This window comes from Macrobrachium nipponense, chromosome 7, assembly GCF_015104395.2.
Source record: "Macrobrachium nipponense isolate FS-2020 chromosome 7, ASM1510439v2, whole genome shotgun sequence".
NCBI lineage: Eukaryota > Metazoa > Arthropoda > Malacostraca > Decapoda > Palaemonidae > Macrobrachium > Macrobrachium nipponense.
In genome coordinates, this window is record NC_061109.1 from 113,416,185 (window position 1) to 113,431,951 (window position 15,767).

Consider the following 15,767-nt stretch of genomic DNA (forward strand, 5'->3'; position numbering starts at 1 on the left):
AGCTTTCCTTGGTGGGGTCGACATTTCTAGTGAGAGCTCTTTCTCGAATTCGTTGTTGCCATGTTGATGCTCTTTCTGCCAAAAGAAACACCAACCACAAAAATGGTCCTTTTTAACTATGCAGTAAGCGAAGAGAAACATGGTTTCATTCGTAAATTTTAAAGCCCTATTGGTTACAAACATTTTGCGGTACGGTCTAAAATGTCAGTGAGAATCCTTTGAATTCGTCTTTGGTATGTTTGTTTCTTTGTTTGTTTTACGTTGCATGGAACCAGTGGTTATTCAGCAACGGGACCAACGGCTGTCTTTGGCATGTTGGCATTCTTGCTACCACAAGAAACCAAATAAAACTGCGCAGGTGGACTCTGCAGTTACTAAGCACTAACGAGAGTCGAGCGGATCCTGATTTTCACGGGGAGCCAGGTGAGCTAGTGCTTATTAAAAATCAATAGGTTACGGGTCCAGGAGTGACAAGCCTCTGCACAATATTTGAAGTTTATCTAGTCAAAGGACTGACGCCACGGCATGGGGTTTCCATCAATTTGAGGGAGTGAAAGTTTCATTTCTGACGTATGGCGACAGATGTACTTTAACTGAAGTGGCAAAACTATAACTCATAGAAGCTATTAGCTATTTTATGTGTCACCGGTTCTCAGGAAACCTAAAGTAATTTATACTGTTGACTAGGGAAAGTATGTAATATTCTGGCTAAGAAAGCCTTTTCAACGTCATAACACTAAGAAATCAATATATGCCTTTGCCTTAATTGATTGCATACAAACTTAGCACAACTTGTTAAAAATGTAAACAAGAGAGAGAGAGAGAGAGAGAGAGAGAGAGAGAGAGAGAGAGAGAGAGAGAGTCTGTAAGCTTAGTGCCGCGCCTCACTAATCAGGAGTTAGCCTTGAAAGGATTCGCTCCCATACCTAATATAGTGAGGACAAGATGGGGGGGGAAAAATCCTTCTCCATATTGAATCGATAGACCTAACACAGAAAACATCCACCACCATCACATCCACCGCCATCACTGCCTCCAACAACGTGAGACGCAAGGGGTCTCTGAGCCTCTGAGAAATTCCGCCACTCATATCTTTCCCGTGATTTCACGTACTTCCAGCCTTCCGTCTCATAATTCTCATCCAAGAGACGCTGGCTTTTCTAACCCTTCTCATGCCCTGAGAAGCCAAGCTGATAATATGGTCACGTGCCTTTATCCCTGGGGTGGTTAGAAGCCATCTTCACGTTCCCTTCATTATTATCTCTCATCTACATGTGGAGCCTACGTTCTAACTCTCTCCTACCACCTGGCTCTGAATAATATTCTTCTGAAAGGCTTATTCTCAAATAAAACATCTGCCTCAAGACACACTGAGCAGCTTGTGTTCAGAATTTACAAATCCCCACTCTAATGGATTCGTTAGTTGAAATCATCATGGAAAAAAATTTAAATGAATCTTAAACGGATGGGTTTCTGATAATGTTCTGATCTCTCAAACAGCCATTATTTTCCAGAACTGAACATTCATTAAATATATATTTAAACAATCAATACTACAGAGAAAGCATTCCTAAGTATTTCATTTGGAAAGGGCAAGGCCAGATCAACAAAAAGTACATCGGAGGCTAGAGCCAGCGCCAACGCTAATCACTTTCGTTCAATGTCAACAGGGGATGAATAAAACATACTCTCAAGTATTTGCTTCAATTATCAGTTGGTGTTGATTTTTCTTCCATTTTAATAAGCTACACAGTAACTGACATTTTTTTTTTATCAAATATTTGTATAGCTCAGGAGTACTCAGCACTTGACAACAAAATATACAGCATATCTCGATTAAAAAATTTCCATCCTGTAATCATGTGCTGCCTATATCTATCACTATTTATTACATGATCGTACTTGGAGACTTCGATATGTCACTACTAGGAATACTGATGGGCATATATAAAATGTCACCATCTTGTGCAGAATAAGCCAATTCCAGGAGAGAGAGAGAGAGAGAGAGAGAGAGAGAGAGAGAGAGAGAGAGAGAGAGAGAGAGAGAGAGAGAGAGAGAGAGAGAAGAAATGATGATGAATAACAAAGGTGGGATAAAATATCCTTCGGGATTCAAATGCCGTTTAATTCCTTTAGTATCATAAACATCGTAACTATTAAAATGTTTCAGAACGTGTTTTATAAAATAGATATTCGGTATATGCCAAGGGCAGAACAACAACGCAAAAGACAATTTGTCATTATTCATGGAGACTAGATACACGACATAACATCCACAAGTGACTTACAGTAATTCACACTAACAAAAAAAAATAAATAAATAAAAAAACACACACACACAGAAAAAAAAACAAGTTTAAACAATTCACTAATCACAGAAATAATGAAAATCGACAAGGTACTGGAACACTAGACACTGATCAGGAGGAGCGCGTATGATGAATATGACAAAGGGTAATAAATATATATAACCTGAATACAGAAGAACCTAAGAAACAGGTTGCGTAATGTCAAGAGACTTGCAACAAGTCTAAAAGAGAAAAATGACACTCTTTTAAAGTTACGGACAAAACTGTAGTTTCAAGAATGAGAAGTAAATGGAATAGCGTCCTTTTCTCCAACCCTGTCACCAAGACCCGCAAAATCTAATGAATAACCAATCTGAGCTCGACTTGAAAATTCATTACTGTAATACTAAGAGCAATATCTAAAAGGCTATCTATATATATATATATATATATTGCGCACTTATGGGTTTTTATATATGCTTATTACGATTTTATCTGCATTCCCAGGTACCAAACTAGTGTTATACAATTAAACCTCTTTATCCCTGTACGAGAAGTATTGGAACATTTTCTCTCGATTTTCTCAATACTAGGCTTTAGGAAGAGACATTTTAGTTCGACATTTTGCAAGACAGATATATATATATATATATATATGTGTGTGTGTGTGTGTGTGTGTGTGTGTGTGTGTGTGTGTGTGCAGTGACTTAGGTGGTATTGAGACTTTTTCTTTAGCTAATCCACATCACAATTGTCCATCTAAAAAAAAAAAAAAAAAAAAGACTAACCTTTTACTGCGTCACACGAATTTTACCTTTCGTAGAAGCGAGCCATAATCTCTAACACATAGAACTAAAAAAGGAGAGATCTTCGCTTACACACGTTATTCTTTTAAAAACATTCTATGGAACTTTGACAAAGATTTTCCTTCAATATTATGCTGCTTGATATATGCATTCACAAAGACAACAAGCAAGCATGTAACACACGTATACACACACACTCACTATATATATATATATATACACACAAACACACACACTATATAAACAGCTTTCGATGAGTGCCAGTGAACGCCGAAACTGTTGATGAGCTAAAAGGAATTTCAGCTTTTCTTTTTCCCTGTGGACTATAACAACCTCATCTATATACAAATATTAAAAAAAAGTATAAAAGGAAAAACCCGGAAAAGACCCAAAGAATGTTTAAAGGGTGAATTCCAACCATTCATAACAAAGGGATAGGAGGAATGATCCTGTTTAAGAGGGCGTTGCAGGCTTCACTAAAGCCAGGAGAAGCGACTGATACATTTTGACACTTCTAAGTCTTCGCTATGACTCTAATATGATTACTTAATAACCTATGTGAGTATGCATCTTAGCATCTTGTATGTATAATAAGTGACAAATCCCTATTGTCTCTCAGTCATATGTTTAGCGTGTCTTTAGCTTTATTGTCTATATTATAACTAATATTAAACATTTGAAATAGAATCATAAAACTTTTATTTTTTTTTTCTTTGTGACTTTTATGCTGATACTACTATATACCTTCCAACATCTCATAATTGAATAATTTAACTTTTAAAAGGATTAATGTTCATAAAATGTTTATGCGCACGTTATCAAAATCATCACAAACAATTGTTTATAAGCAATTTGTCTGGGAACCTGCAATGTGTTCACGTTTGGAAGACTTGGCAGGCCTGGTCAGTACGCTTCCAGTCCTATGAATAATCTGCAGCGCTCCACAGCTTTGATTTATAAGTGATGTCCTTTAATGGCTGCGTTCAAACATCACTCGAAAATGAATCCGCAATACCCAGACAGAAGTTTACTTACAGTCTTGGAATGCCGTTGGAAATCTATATACACGACCATCAGTATGCTTCATATAAAACAAAAGCACCGTAATATTTCATACAAAACTTTCCATCTGACACTGTAACAGCCATATTTGACCAAGGTTTTGAAGACATAATTGACACTACCGCGAATGGGGTTTATAATGAATAAGATCAATTTAATAGCGTTCAGAAAGTTTAATCCTTTGAATACTTGGTCAAGATGTTACTAACGTTACCAAGAAGAAATATTTTCAACAGCTTTTATCCCGTAGATATGTAGACGATATATTTCTCATTTTAAATCTGTTGTCACAACTGCCAACGTCACTGACGTAGTTATACCTCATAAGAACAGAAAACGTATTCCCTTAACCCAAAAAAGATCATTATGCAGTAATATAATTCACAAACATTAATATAATGGGATAATTCAACTATTCATGAAAGTAAATTATTTAAACATACAAGATTTAACTTAGAATAATGGCAGCACAGGAGATTAATTAAATCTAAACATGGACCTCAACCCTTCTTGATTTTCTTATAACCATATTATAATCATGAAAATGACAGTTAATATTTGCGTAACAAGTCCTCGGTGTTAAATGTAGTATATTAAACAGTTATCAGAGCACCTGGTAACAATAATGTAAGATTTGATGTCATAGTCCGCTGAAAACAAATCCGTTCCGTATAACTGCTAGACAGCAATGATATAAATCTTAATCGCCTTTAACATCCCACTTAAAACTCAAGGAAACATCACTCATAAAGGGACTTAATAAGAATCACCATCACTTCTACATCATTATCATTGAGAAGAGTAACCCCCAGAAATAGAAGACGTCGTCTGCCGCTAATTCAACCCCAAAGTCATCTTTATTTTTCATTCTCTTCTCTCTCCAGTCATGGTTAGGGAGGCGAGAGAAAGGAGGAGGGGGAAGGGGATGGTATAAGATAGAGAGGGAAGGAGGGGGAGGGGGGAGGAAGAGCGTCCAGAGGAAGACACCATAAAAGGCAAAGACGGCGCATCTTAATAGGATGCTAGATATGCCACTTTTATACCACCAGGGCTATTCTTGATGTGCAAAAGCTCGACATAATGGATCTCCTTGACGGCATCACAATCCACTCTCAAGTCGGTTTTTATCACAATGTCGTCATTACGGCAGATTTTGCTCCTTCCAGGGTCTCTCAGCTGGACCGGGGACGTCCCATACGCTGAAGATTCTCAAGTTGTGAGACTACGATTTCCTCTCTCTCTCTCTCTCTCTCTCTCTCTCTCTCTCTCTCTCTCTCTCTCTCTCTCTCTCTCTCTCCGTTTGGTCATTTCCTTTATCTTCTCCTGTTTCGTTAGATCGCGTAGGTTTCTAAATTGGGCTCTTGGGAAACATAAACTAAAAGTATTGCTAATAACAATGATAATTTGCAAATACTCGCTCCATGGGACGTCAGCGAATTCCAATAAGCCACTAAGTTTCGCAAAGCTCTTAAAAGTCCTTAATCTCTCTTGGAAGGCCCTTTAGGTCTCAATAATAGCGTTTCGCATGAAATCTCTCATTCATCCGTCCAAATTATATGGTAATTCTTATGAATGATTTCTCAAGAATTGTATACTACAAGTAGTCATTCGTAACCTCAGAGTTCTTCGGTAAAGATCGTAAGGCTCTTACATATGAGAACTGTCTCAACAACAAGTCTGGAGAAATAAAAAAAATAATATGGATGATAATAGTTAACATGAGTAGAAACAATAAAAGCATAAGTCCCTGCGACGTAGCTACTGACTACATCACAAGTAATAAAAAGCACACCTGATTTTCTTCTAAAGACAATGTGTAACTGACGTCACCGGAATGTCGTGCTTCCGAACTATTTACTGCTTTCAGGACTCAACTGTACTAAAAAAAAAATGGACGAAAGTAAATATTGAATAACGCTGCCTCTTTCGATCCCATCATCGTATGCACAAAGACTCGGACGCAATAATTACCCTAATTTCATTATAATCATACACGTGCGAGACAAGCTATTGATTCGCCTTCATTGGCAACTCAATTATCTGCTATTCACTCCGTCTACAACGAAAACTCATGTCGTGAGGAGGATTTAAAAGTACGATATTATCTGCTGAAGGGAGGATTAAGCTAATGAGGTCCCTAGCAAAGTTCAAGATGATTCCACAACATATCATTCACCTTCTTATGTCTTCGTTCGGTAATGTAAATCCATTAGTCTATGTGAAACTAAACAAAGTACCAACTGAAGTGGTATGGATTGCACAAAAGAACATCAATAATAGAAATACTTTCATAATTCCATTAAAATAACACGGATATAAAGAACTAAATAAGTAGATGATAAAGGAACCTCTAAAGTATTCAAATATCTGCATCACCGCTGTCGCTCTTGGCAATCTCATTTAAATGTGCCTTGAGAAAGTCTCCTTGAAAATATGAACCTAAAATGCTCATCTATTTTGGAACAAAACTAATAATTCAATAAAATATGTATACTGTTCGAAGGTTTCCATCCCTCCCCCAAGGTCACATTTTTGGTTTAGTCTGCCTGTTTAATCATTAGTCTGTTAGCAGGACTACGCAAATGTGGGCATCATGACTGACAGTGTTTCCTTATATTATGGAATAGGTAGGAATAAAGATAACGTGGGTAAGAAACCATTCAATGGGAAAGTTGGGTTGGAGGAACTGCTCAGAGCTAAAGGAGATCTTGCCTTCTCCCAACGGCCAAGTGGCAAAGGTGACGACCTACTTTCCATAAAGAACTAACAAAAACTATATAAAATCTACTCCTTAGATTCACCAGAAACAGGTATTGTAATAGTTTCAACGACGTTTCATAAAACTATGAAGAGTAAATTTCAAAATATTACATACTGAGAACGATATTGAATGATTCCAAATGACATAAGGTAAAAGTCTTTCAGTTCGAATAAACTTAGAATAATGAGTACTTGAAACAGCATTCAAGACCTGTTGCTTAAACAGTTCTATTGTAGATGAGACTGATCTCTTGAATAACCTTTTGTCAGGAGAAATTTTAACGAAGTCGAGTTCAGTCATGAGTCGAGATGTGCTCGTTTAAAATTTGATGACTTACTTGAAAGAGATTTGACATATGACCGACGAAATGTTACTGATGGTTGTGGGGAATTTAGGCCACGAGCAATTCTTTCAATCGAAATCCAATAATACGTTTTAAAGAAGCTTTACTAAAGGTGGTTCCTTGGCAGAATTGGTTACATTTCGGCGGTCATCCGAATCCTGAACTGGACGTTGCAGCAAATATTGTTTAGGTCTTGCGGTACTATGTCCTTGTCCTTGTAAGTTGTATGGGCTTGTTTTGTTGTTGCTGTCGTTTTCGATCATTCCACTTATGTATGTATGTATGTATATGTATATGTATGTATGTATGTATGTATGTATGTATGTATGTGTGTGTGTAAGTATGTATGTATGTTATGTATGTATGTATGTATATATATATATAGATATATATATATATATATATATCTATATATTATCTATATATATATATATATATATATATATATATTATATATATTTCCGATGTAATTAACGTACCAGTTAGTATATTTAGAGTAGAATTCCATGTCTCATGAGGCCTACAGGGTTCATTTATATACTACAATGACTCGGAATATAATTAACTGCAAGTTTCACCAGTCACCTGCGAAACAGGGAACTCAAGAATCACTCCAAGAAATGGCAGTAAATCAAAACTTTCACCATCACCTGAAGAAAGCAGCAATAATGATCATGAAGAAGCATGTCATTTGGAAATAATTAAGGTTTCTACACTACTATAGCTGGTTCACTTAAGGCACATTCCTGGGTGAGCGAGAGTCGTTTGCTTGGCGGCCGTTGATTGGCTGATACCGGGAGGTAGGCAGCTCCCAGCCAATCAGCGGCCGCCAAACAAACGTCTCGTAGGCACAGGGCTCACCCAAGGATCTACCTTAAATGAATTATGTAGAGTAAACTGCCTCGTATTAAAATAGAAATTGTTACACAAAATCTCCGTCAACTTGTTCTGAATCCAGCTAGTGATAATTCACCCTCTAATGAGAAGCCAACATGCACTTTTGATCAATGGCGCAGCAAATGACTGTTGACATACAAATGGATTCTCGACGCCATCTGAGAACGCTGAAATATTTCTGAACAATAGTAAATAGAAATACGTTTGGACGCTCAGCAGCGAGGTCCTGGGGGCAGCTTTGAAAAGGAATAAAAACTTGTTCGAAAATTCAAAATTCAAAGGTAAATCAGAGGCCAAAAAAGGGAAATTACAATAAAAATTAGCTATATATAACATTAGACAAGTTTGAGAAAGCTAATTAGAAAATCCGACCCACACAGAAATGGATGGAGTTGAAGGCAAAAAAGAATAAATAAGTCTAAGGCAACCGTTCATTTTGCGGATGAACGCCCCAGATAGTCTCATGAGTTCGAAAACTTCAATTTAATGAGACTACCTGTATCTTCCCACATATACTTCTTCAAAAAGGGACGAATAAGATTTTCAGTTTTACCAGATTACACAACGCCAAATCTCATCTTGAGAGCAAGACAGGACCGATTTAAGCAAGAAATAGGTTCTGGAACGGTCTGTCGGCAAAGAACCTCAAGCAAAGGAGCTTTCAGACTCCTTTGTTTATATTATTTGTTACAAATACTTCAATAATAAGATCGCATGCCCCACGACCATGTTCAAGATAAATAATGATAATATCTGGACAATTTGGAATGTGATCATAAGCAGCAACAAATTCTTTCCCGAAGATCCGAAACCTCATCCAAGACACGTGAAAGATTTTTCAATAAAACGCATCACTATCTTTCTTCGATTTTACGCTTAGCGGAACATAACCCTCACGAGTTTTAAAATGCCCTCTTTTGAAACACCCTTTGCCACCTCAAAGCGGACCTTTGCAATTAATTACCTTGAGAGAAATTAACCTTCTCCTCTCCCATTTTTTTTCGGAATAGTGCTTTGAAAGATCCCGCGACATTTTATTATAATCTAATGGGAACCTGTACTGATACGATTATGTTCTAGTTGAGAGAGAGAGAGAGAGAGAGAGAGAGAGAGAGAGAGAGAGAGAGAGAGAGAGAGAGAGAGAACGTATTATGTACATTAAAATTACGATTCTTCATAAATACAGAACAAAGCCGTGGGTATTCTGGGAGAGCAAGCGAGAGATAAACGATAATCTTAACATGTTTATATATATATTATATATGTGTATATATATATATACATATGTATATTATATATATATATATATATATATATATAGATATATACATATATGTGTATATATATATATATATATATATATATATATATATATATATATATATATATGAGAAAAAGTTAGTCCGCACAGAGTCTATGATGTGAGTACGAAATCAACTAGCTTTCCCCACCTGTCACTTTTGAGATCTGAACTGCAACGGGTTAACACGGCATACATTAAGATAAAACTTGTGCCAAAAGCAAAAGGCCCCTTCTTTGAAATTCTTCCTTCAAAACACGAAAACAACTCACAAAGAGTCGGAAAAATACCCTTTGATGCGGGGAGATGAAATCATTCTTGCCCTCCCCGTTTCCGAATGCTGCAACTTCAAAAGGAAACTTTCGAAATAACACCCAATCATCAAACACCTTCCCCTACCCCTATAACCCACTCCCCTACCTTACCCACCCACCAACCCCTACCCAACAAGCCCCAAACCACCACCTACACCCTCACAACTTCTCCCAACCCACACATACAACCTCCCAACCTACCAAAACCATCCCCACCCAACCACCCCTACCCATCACCCATAATCCAACCAGCCACCCCCTACCCAAGTCACCCACCCACCCACAAACCCAAAGACAAGCCCTCCTTCCCAAAATGCAAAGATGAACGGTAAAAACAAACGAGCGCGCGCCAGATGTTATGTTCGGGAAAAACAAGGATTGGCAACCGGAAATTTTATCCTTGTCTTAATAAAAAGTGCCAGAAGGAAAGTTTCCTCCAGGAGTATTGAGTGACACAAAAAAAAAAAAAAAATAAGCGCAGACTTTTTCATTAAAAGTTGCTAAATACGATATTAAGTGAAGCCCTTTGATGTTAGTAGATCATGTAATTACTCCATTTTTTCACTATTATAGCCATCCATGAATAGGGACGAAAATTAAGAAGCCTCTCCACTTTTCAAAGTTGTTAGCAGATTTCTTGGCCTTGAAACTAATAATTGGAATATGAAGAAGATAATACGATATTCAGAAACGAGAGAGAGAGAGAGAGAGAGAGAGACAGAGAGAGAGAGAGAGAGAGAGAGAGAATTTTCTTGTGTAATTCATGATATTTATATGTATGGGGCGTAACTTAAAACATTTACTTTTATATTTTTGTTTACGGGGTATAACTTACATTTATGCTTACATATGTAACATACGACAGGCCGTTTTCTAAGACATGACAAACTACATCTACGTTAACAGAGCGTAAATCAAAACTTTTATATTCAAAGGGAATAACTTTTTCCCAAATACTCTAAGACCATAACTCACAACATTCATGTTTATGGGGCTGAACTAGCAACCTGATACTTACGAATTAAAACTCGCAATATGTATGGTTACGAGGTATACCCCGTATCCTGGTGTTTACCCGTAACATTCATATTTAAATGCCGCAACTTACAATGTGATGTTTCCATGTGCTAACTCAAATGTTTCTAAGGCATAACTCATAAAACAGCGATTACGGGGCCCAACTCCCCTAAGGCATAACACTACTTTTTAATCATAACTGCATCAAATTTACCATTCATTGACAACAATGAGCCTTCCACTACAAAGTTTTCTATTTCCAGTATGATCTGGGGGTGTAAATCAGTGGTAGAACACAGGGTTCGCATCCGCTTGGGCCTAAGTTCGATCCTAGACTGTTCCTACCAGTCGACCCAGATTGGAATTAAAGAAAGGGCCAAAAGTTACATCTCTAACCAGTGACCACGTGTGAATGTTACTCTACAGGACATGTCCCCGCCGATTTTGATATTGATAACAACTACTTTGCACGTCAAAATCTTAAGTAATTAGAATCATTAGTAATGCTTCTCAACGATTAATCAGTCAACAAAGGATTAGATATTTAATAAAAAAAACTATTATCCTAGTTTTATATCCTGTATTCCAGGAATACTTTGAAAGGTTGCATCGTAACGTCTTGCGAATCATATACATTATATAAAGTTATTGTATTTTCGAGTATCGTTATACTTGCTTACGACCACTATACTGTTGTTCTTCACATGGAATAAAATATAGTAAAATTCAGTCGAAAGCTATGAATATATTTCAAAATGGAATCACTGCTTCACAGTCTTGAAGTATTTATTTATAAACAGTACAACTTCTTCATATTACACTGCTTTAATACTAGTAATTCTGCACTTCACTACCAACTCTAAAATATGAAAAGAACTGAAGTAAAAATTAGTATATGAAAACACTTTAACAGTATTTTTTCGATCTGAAGCTCAGTGTATTGATACCAATATGCAAATAGAAGTAAAAAACCACATTTTTTTTTTTTTTTTACAAAACTTTTGCGACATACATAAAAACGAATGAATGCTCGCATATGCTGAACAGGCCTGTATTTAATAAGTCACCAAATCTTACAAAGAATAAGAGAAATTAATTTAGTTTATATCTGTTTCTTAAAAAAAAAGTAAAAATCCGACAGATAAGGTAGCAATGTCTGTAGACAAAACTGAGAAGTCAAATAGAAGACATGCAGATATAGAATGATGTTGTTTCATTGATGCTTCAATAAAATTCACCAATAACATAAAGAAGTACTATATGCAGTATTGACAAAGAATCAAAGTTTGACTGGAATCCCAGGAGGCAAATTGTCTTTCTCATTCAAAGGGACCTAATGAGTTTCTTAAAAGAATAACAAAAGAAAGAAAGAAAAGAGCTGATTGCAGGCCAGAGGGAAAACCGTGACCTCAGAATGCGTGGACTCATGTCTCTTCAAATACATTTGTATACAAGACCGGAGGGTCTCATAGCTCATATTGCAAACTAGAGTGGAACAATGTCCATGGTTAACTGAACGACCTCTCTTAAAAACAAAAAAATCCCCCAAACTCTTCATAATAAACTAATAATTAAGGCAGAATGAATTCCACATGTAACGATTCATGTTAGGCGTTCAACTTGCGATCAAGCGAACTTTTTGAAATGAAGAACACGGGGAAACCTGAGGTCTACAACAGCCGGGTATTTTAATTTGTACGTGTATGCTTCAAAACAGAAGAAAAAGTTGTCTCTTTCCACTTAGAATGCACATCAAAGGGATACATACTAACATACACACAAAATGCAACGAAGAAATTTATGAATATATATATTTATACACGCACATATAAACACACACACATAATATATATATATACATATATATATTATATATATTATTATATATATATATATTTATATATATACATACATACATACATACTACATATATATATATATATATATATAATATATATATATATATATATTATATATATATATAATAAATATATATATATACATATATATATATATATATATATATATATATATTATATATATATATATATTACGTCACCGTGACATTTTTGTTATCCAGAAATATTAAGCTAAATATGTCGTTTATTATAAAATTTGCTCTACTTCGGGAATATTACCGAAGGGAAATTATAACTGATGAACGATTCGGTACCTGGGAGACTGAAAGTCGTCGATACGAGCGTGTGTGTGCATAATATATATATAATATATATAATATAATATATATATACTATATATATATATATATATATATATATATATATATATATATATATATATATATATATATAATGTAATTATATATCCACACAATTATCACTTTTTAATGCAAGCGTTACTTTGTAAGATACTTAAAAGTCCCTTCTATTTTTGCTTACTTCTCTGATGTCGCCCAAGTTTGCTAGAATAACACGATTTCCTAATACATTTAACAAGACCCTGACAACACTTCTTTACTTTCCCTTCTGGTAATCCGTCGCAACTTATCTTTGGCTAAGTTTAGTCAGTCTTTTGAAAAGTTCGGGTGAAATTGTGACTTGCACTTTGCAATTAATTTAGCGAAACTTATCTTGCAACACCGTTCCAATTTATCATGACGATTTCAATTCTAAAATTATCCTTCCATGATGTCATCTTTGCTAATCTGGCTTTGTCAATTTAATCTCAGCTTTAAAAATAAATCATGATTTTAGTCACTTCAAGATTTATTTATATATATATATATATATATATATATATATATATATATATATATATATATATGATCATAAAACGTCATACATTCTGTAATTACCATTTTAGAACCAAAATATGACTGGAATATATTCGGGGGATGTTGTAATTACATAAGAGATGAGAGAGTCGAGGATTTCTTTATATCATACGGGTGTTTAGAAACAAATTAGATTTTACGAAAAGATTAATTAGACATTTTCACACAAAGTTTATGTAATGACTCAAAAGAAAATTTTTTTAAGCTGATGACTTACAGTTAAGGCTATTACTAACCATCCTTCTTCTACTTATTATTAGTATTATTATTATTAAGGTGACAACGGTGATATTATGATTATTATAAATAGCACACAAAGAACAATCTTATTCTGACAAATGTATTATGAATACTATTATCCTTATTTCGACGACAACAGCACCAACACCAGCGTAATACCAGACAAAGTGAATTTTAAAACGAAAATTAAACTTTAGGCAAATATCGGTTAATAATGAATAATTTTATTTTTTTTTGGGGGGGGAACTCTCTATCAAAATACTTCATTTAATGTTCTAAAGGCTCCACAATAAAAACGTTAAAAGTGTTTATAAATTATACAGGAACTTTTCAACATTTTTATTATTGTGGACCCCTTAGAACAATTAATAATTTTATGTCCATGTGTCAAAACGAAAGATCTTTTATATATCATCGGAGTCTTGTTATGACTTTGCGTGTTAATATACTATTATCTGTCTTTAACATATATATGTTTTTTCTTTTACAGGTCATCAATGTGAGATCTATAAAAATGGCAAGAGACTAACGCCGGCGCCTGAACTCAAACCAAAAATGACCTCACTCGGAGATCCCGGCGACCCGGCGCGGTCCCGCTGACTCATTCATCAGAAGCGAGAAGAAGAGAAAGATGGAGGTGGTGTCTTCGACTAAGCTCTCCGCATGGACAATGGACGGGAGGGGAGAAAGAGAGTGAAAACGATGTGGTTTATTGGGAAAGGCATGGAATCCGTAAAGAAATAAGATGAAGCGGGAAAGCAAAGATTCTAGTTCTTTGAGAACGACGACCGGAACTTGTTTCACCAAACGTGGCCAACAGAAAACTTCCTAAAGCTGAAGTATAACATGCCAAGGCAGTCATGACTTCTCTCGTCAGGCCACGCTTTGCAAACAGAACTGTCAGAACGAAGGTAGGACACGGTGACAGAACATAAATTAAAAAGAAAAAAAATAGAAAACTACTGAAAATTAACTTAACTCTGCATGAAAGTACATTTACAAAACACAGAATAACACTTTACGACTTACATATCACAGAAAACTCTGAAGTTGTGCTAAGTGTTCGCTCACTCGGATGCCAAAGCAAAGTGATTGTGTTACGAGTGAGTAAAATCGACCAACAAAAAACTCAGGGGTAACAGAGAACGATAATCCTCTTACAACTTTAGAAAACCCCACTCCAATTTTCACTCAGTAGATTCTATCCGGCGTTTTTACCTCGAGAACTCTACCGCCATGAGTGAGGATGGATCCAGGCGACCTTCCATCGCCACCATATTCAATCCCCGGGGACGCAGTTCGGCTCCGCCTCGCCCCTCGGTGGTCGTGACCGACGAGGATTCCCCGGGACCGCCCTTGCAACTCAGCAATGGGGCTGGGATGAGGGTGGGATCTGCCGGTTTGGGCGGAGGGGGTAGCGTCACGCCTGTAGGAAGCCCATCCATCAACCTGGCATCGCCAATACCGCCCGCAGATCCGGAATCTGGTAAGTCGCTTGTTTTTTGTTACCTAAAATTAATCAGCCTCAAATTAATCATAGTTTTGTTTTGTTTTGTTACATAATCAACACTCTGAGAGGCAGGATGAGCTAAATTAAAAAAACTAATAATATCAACATCAATATTATCCGTTCAACGCAGAACTGTACTGTTGTAGGAACAGCGATTGAGTTGAATATAAAATTTAGCAAGCACTGGGACCTATGAGGCCATTCAGCGCTGAAATGGAAATTGTCAATAAGTAAGATGAAGAAGACACTATGAAAGGAGGTACAGTAAACGGAACGAAAGGGGTTGCAGCTAGGGGCTGAAGGCACGCTGCAAAGAACCTTAAGTAATGCCTACAGTGCACCGTTACGAGAACAAATCAGAAACCATTAACTATAGTTCTCCTTTGGTATGTAACTTGGACCTTAAACTCAAGAGGATTCAACAATGAAGGAATC

The 15,767-nt window shown here is 36.2% G+C and overlaps 1 protein-coding gene across 2 annotated transcripts in view; it reads left to right on the forward strand.

Annotated features, from left to right (window-relative positions):
* LOC135217426 (solute carrier family 35 member F3-like) overlaps positions 1–15,767 on the forward strand; it is a 350,261-nt gene that overhangs the window by 62,041 nt on the left and 272,453 nt on the right. For both annotated transcript variants that reach the window (XM_064253287.1, XM_064253288.1), the window contains exon 2: positions 14,313–15,308. In XM_064253287.1, coding sequence (XP_064109357.1) covers positions 15,059–15,308 — 250 coding nt within the window. In that variant the 5' untranslated portion in view covers positions 14,313–15,058. The remainder of the gene's footprint in view (positions 1–14,312; positions 15,309–15,767) is intronic.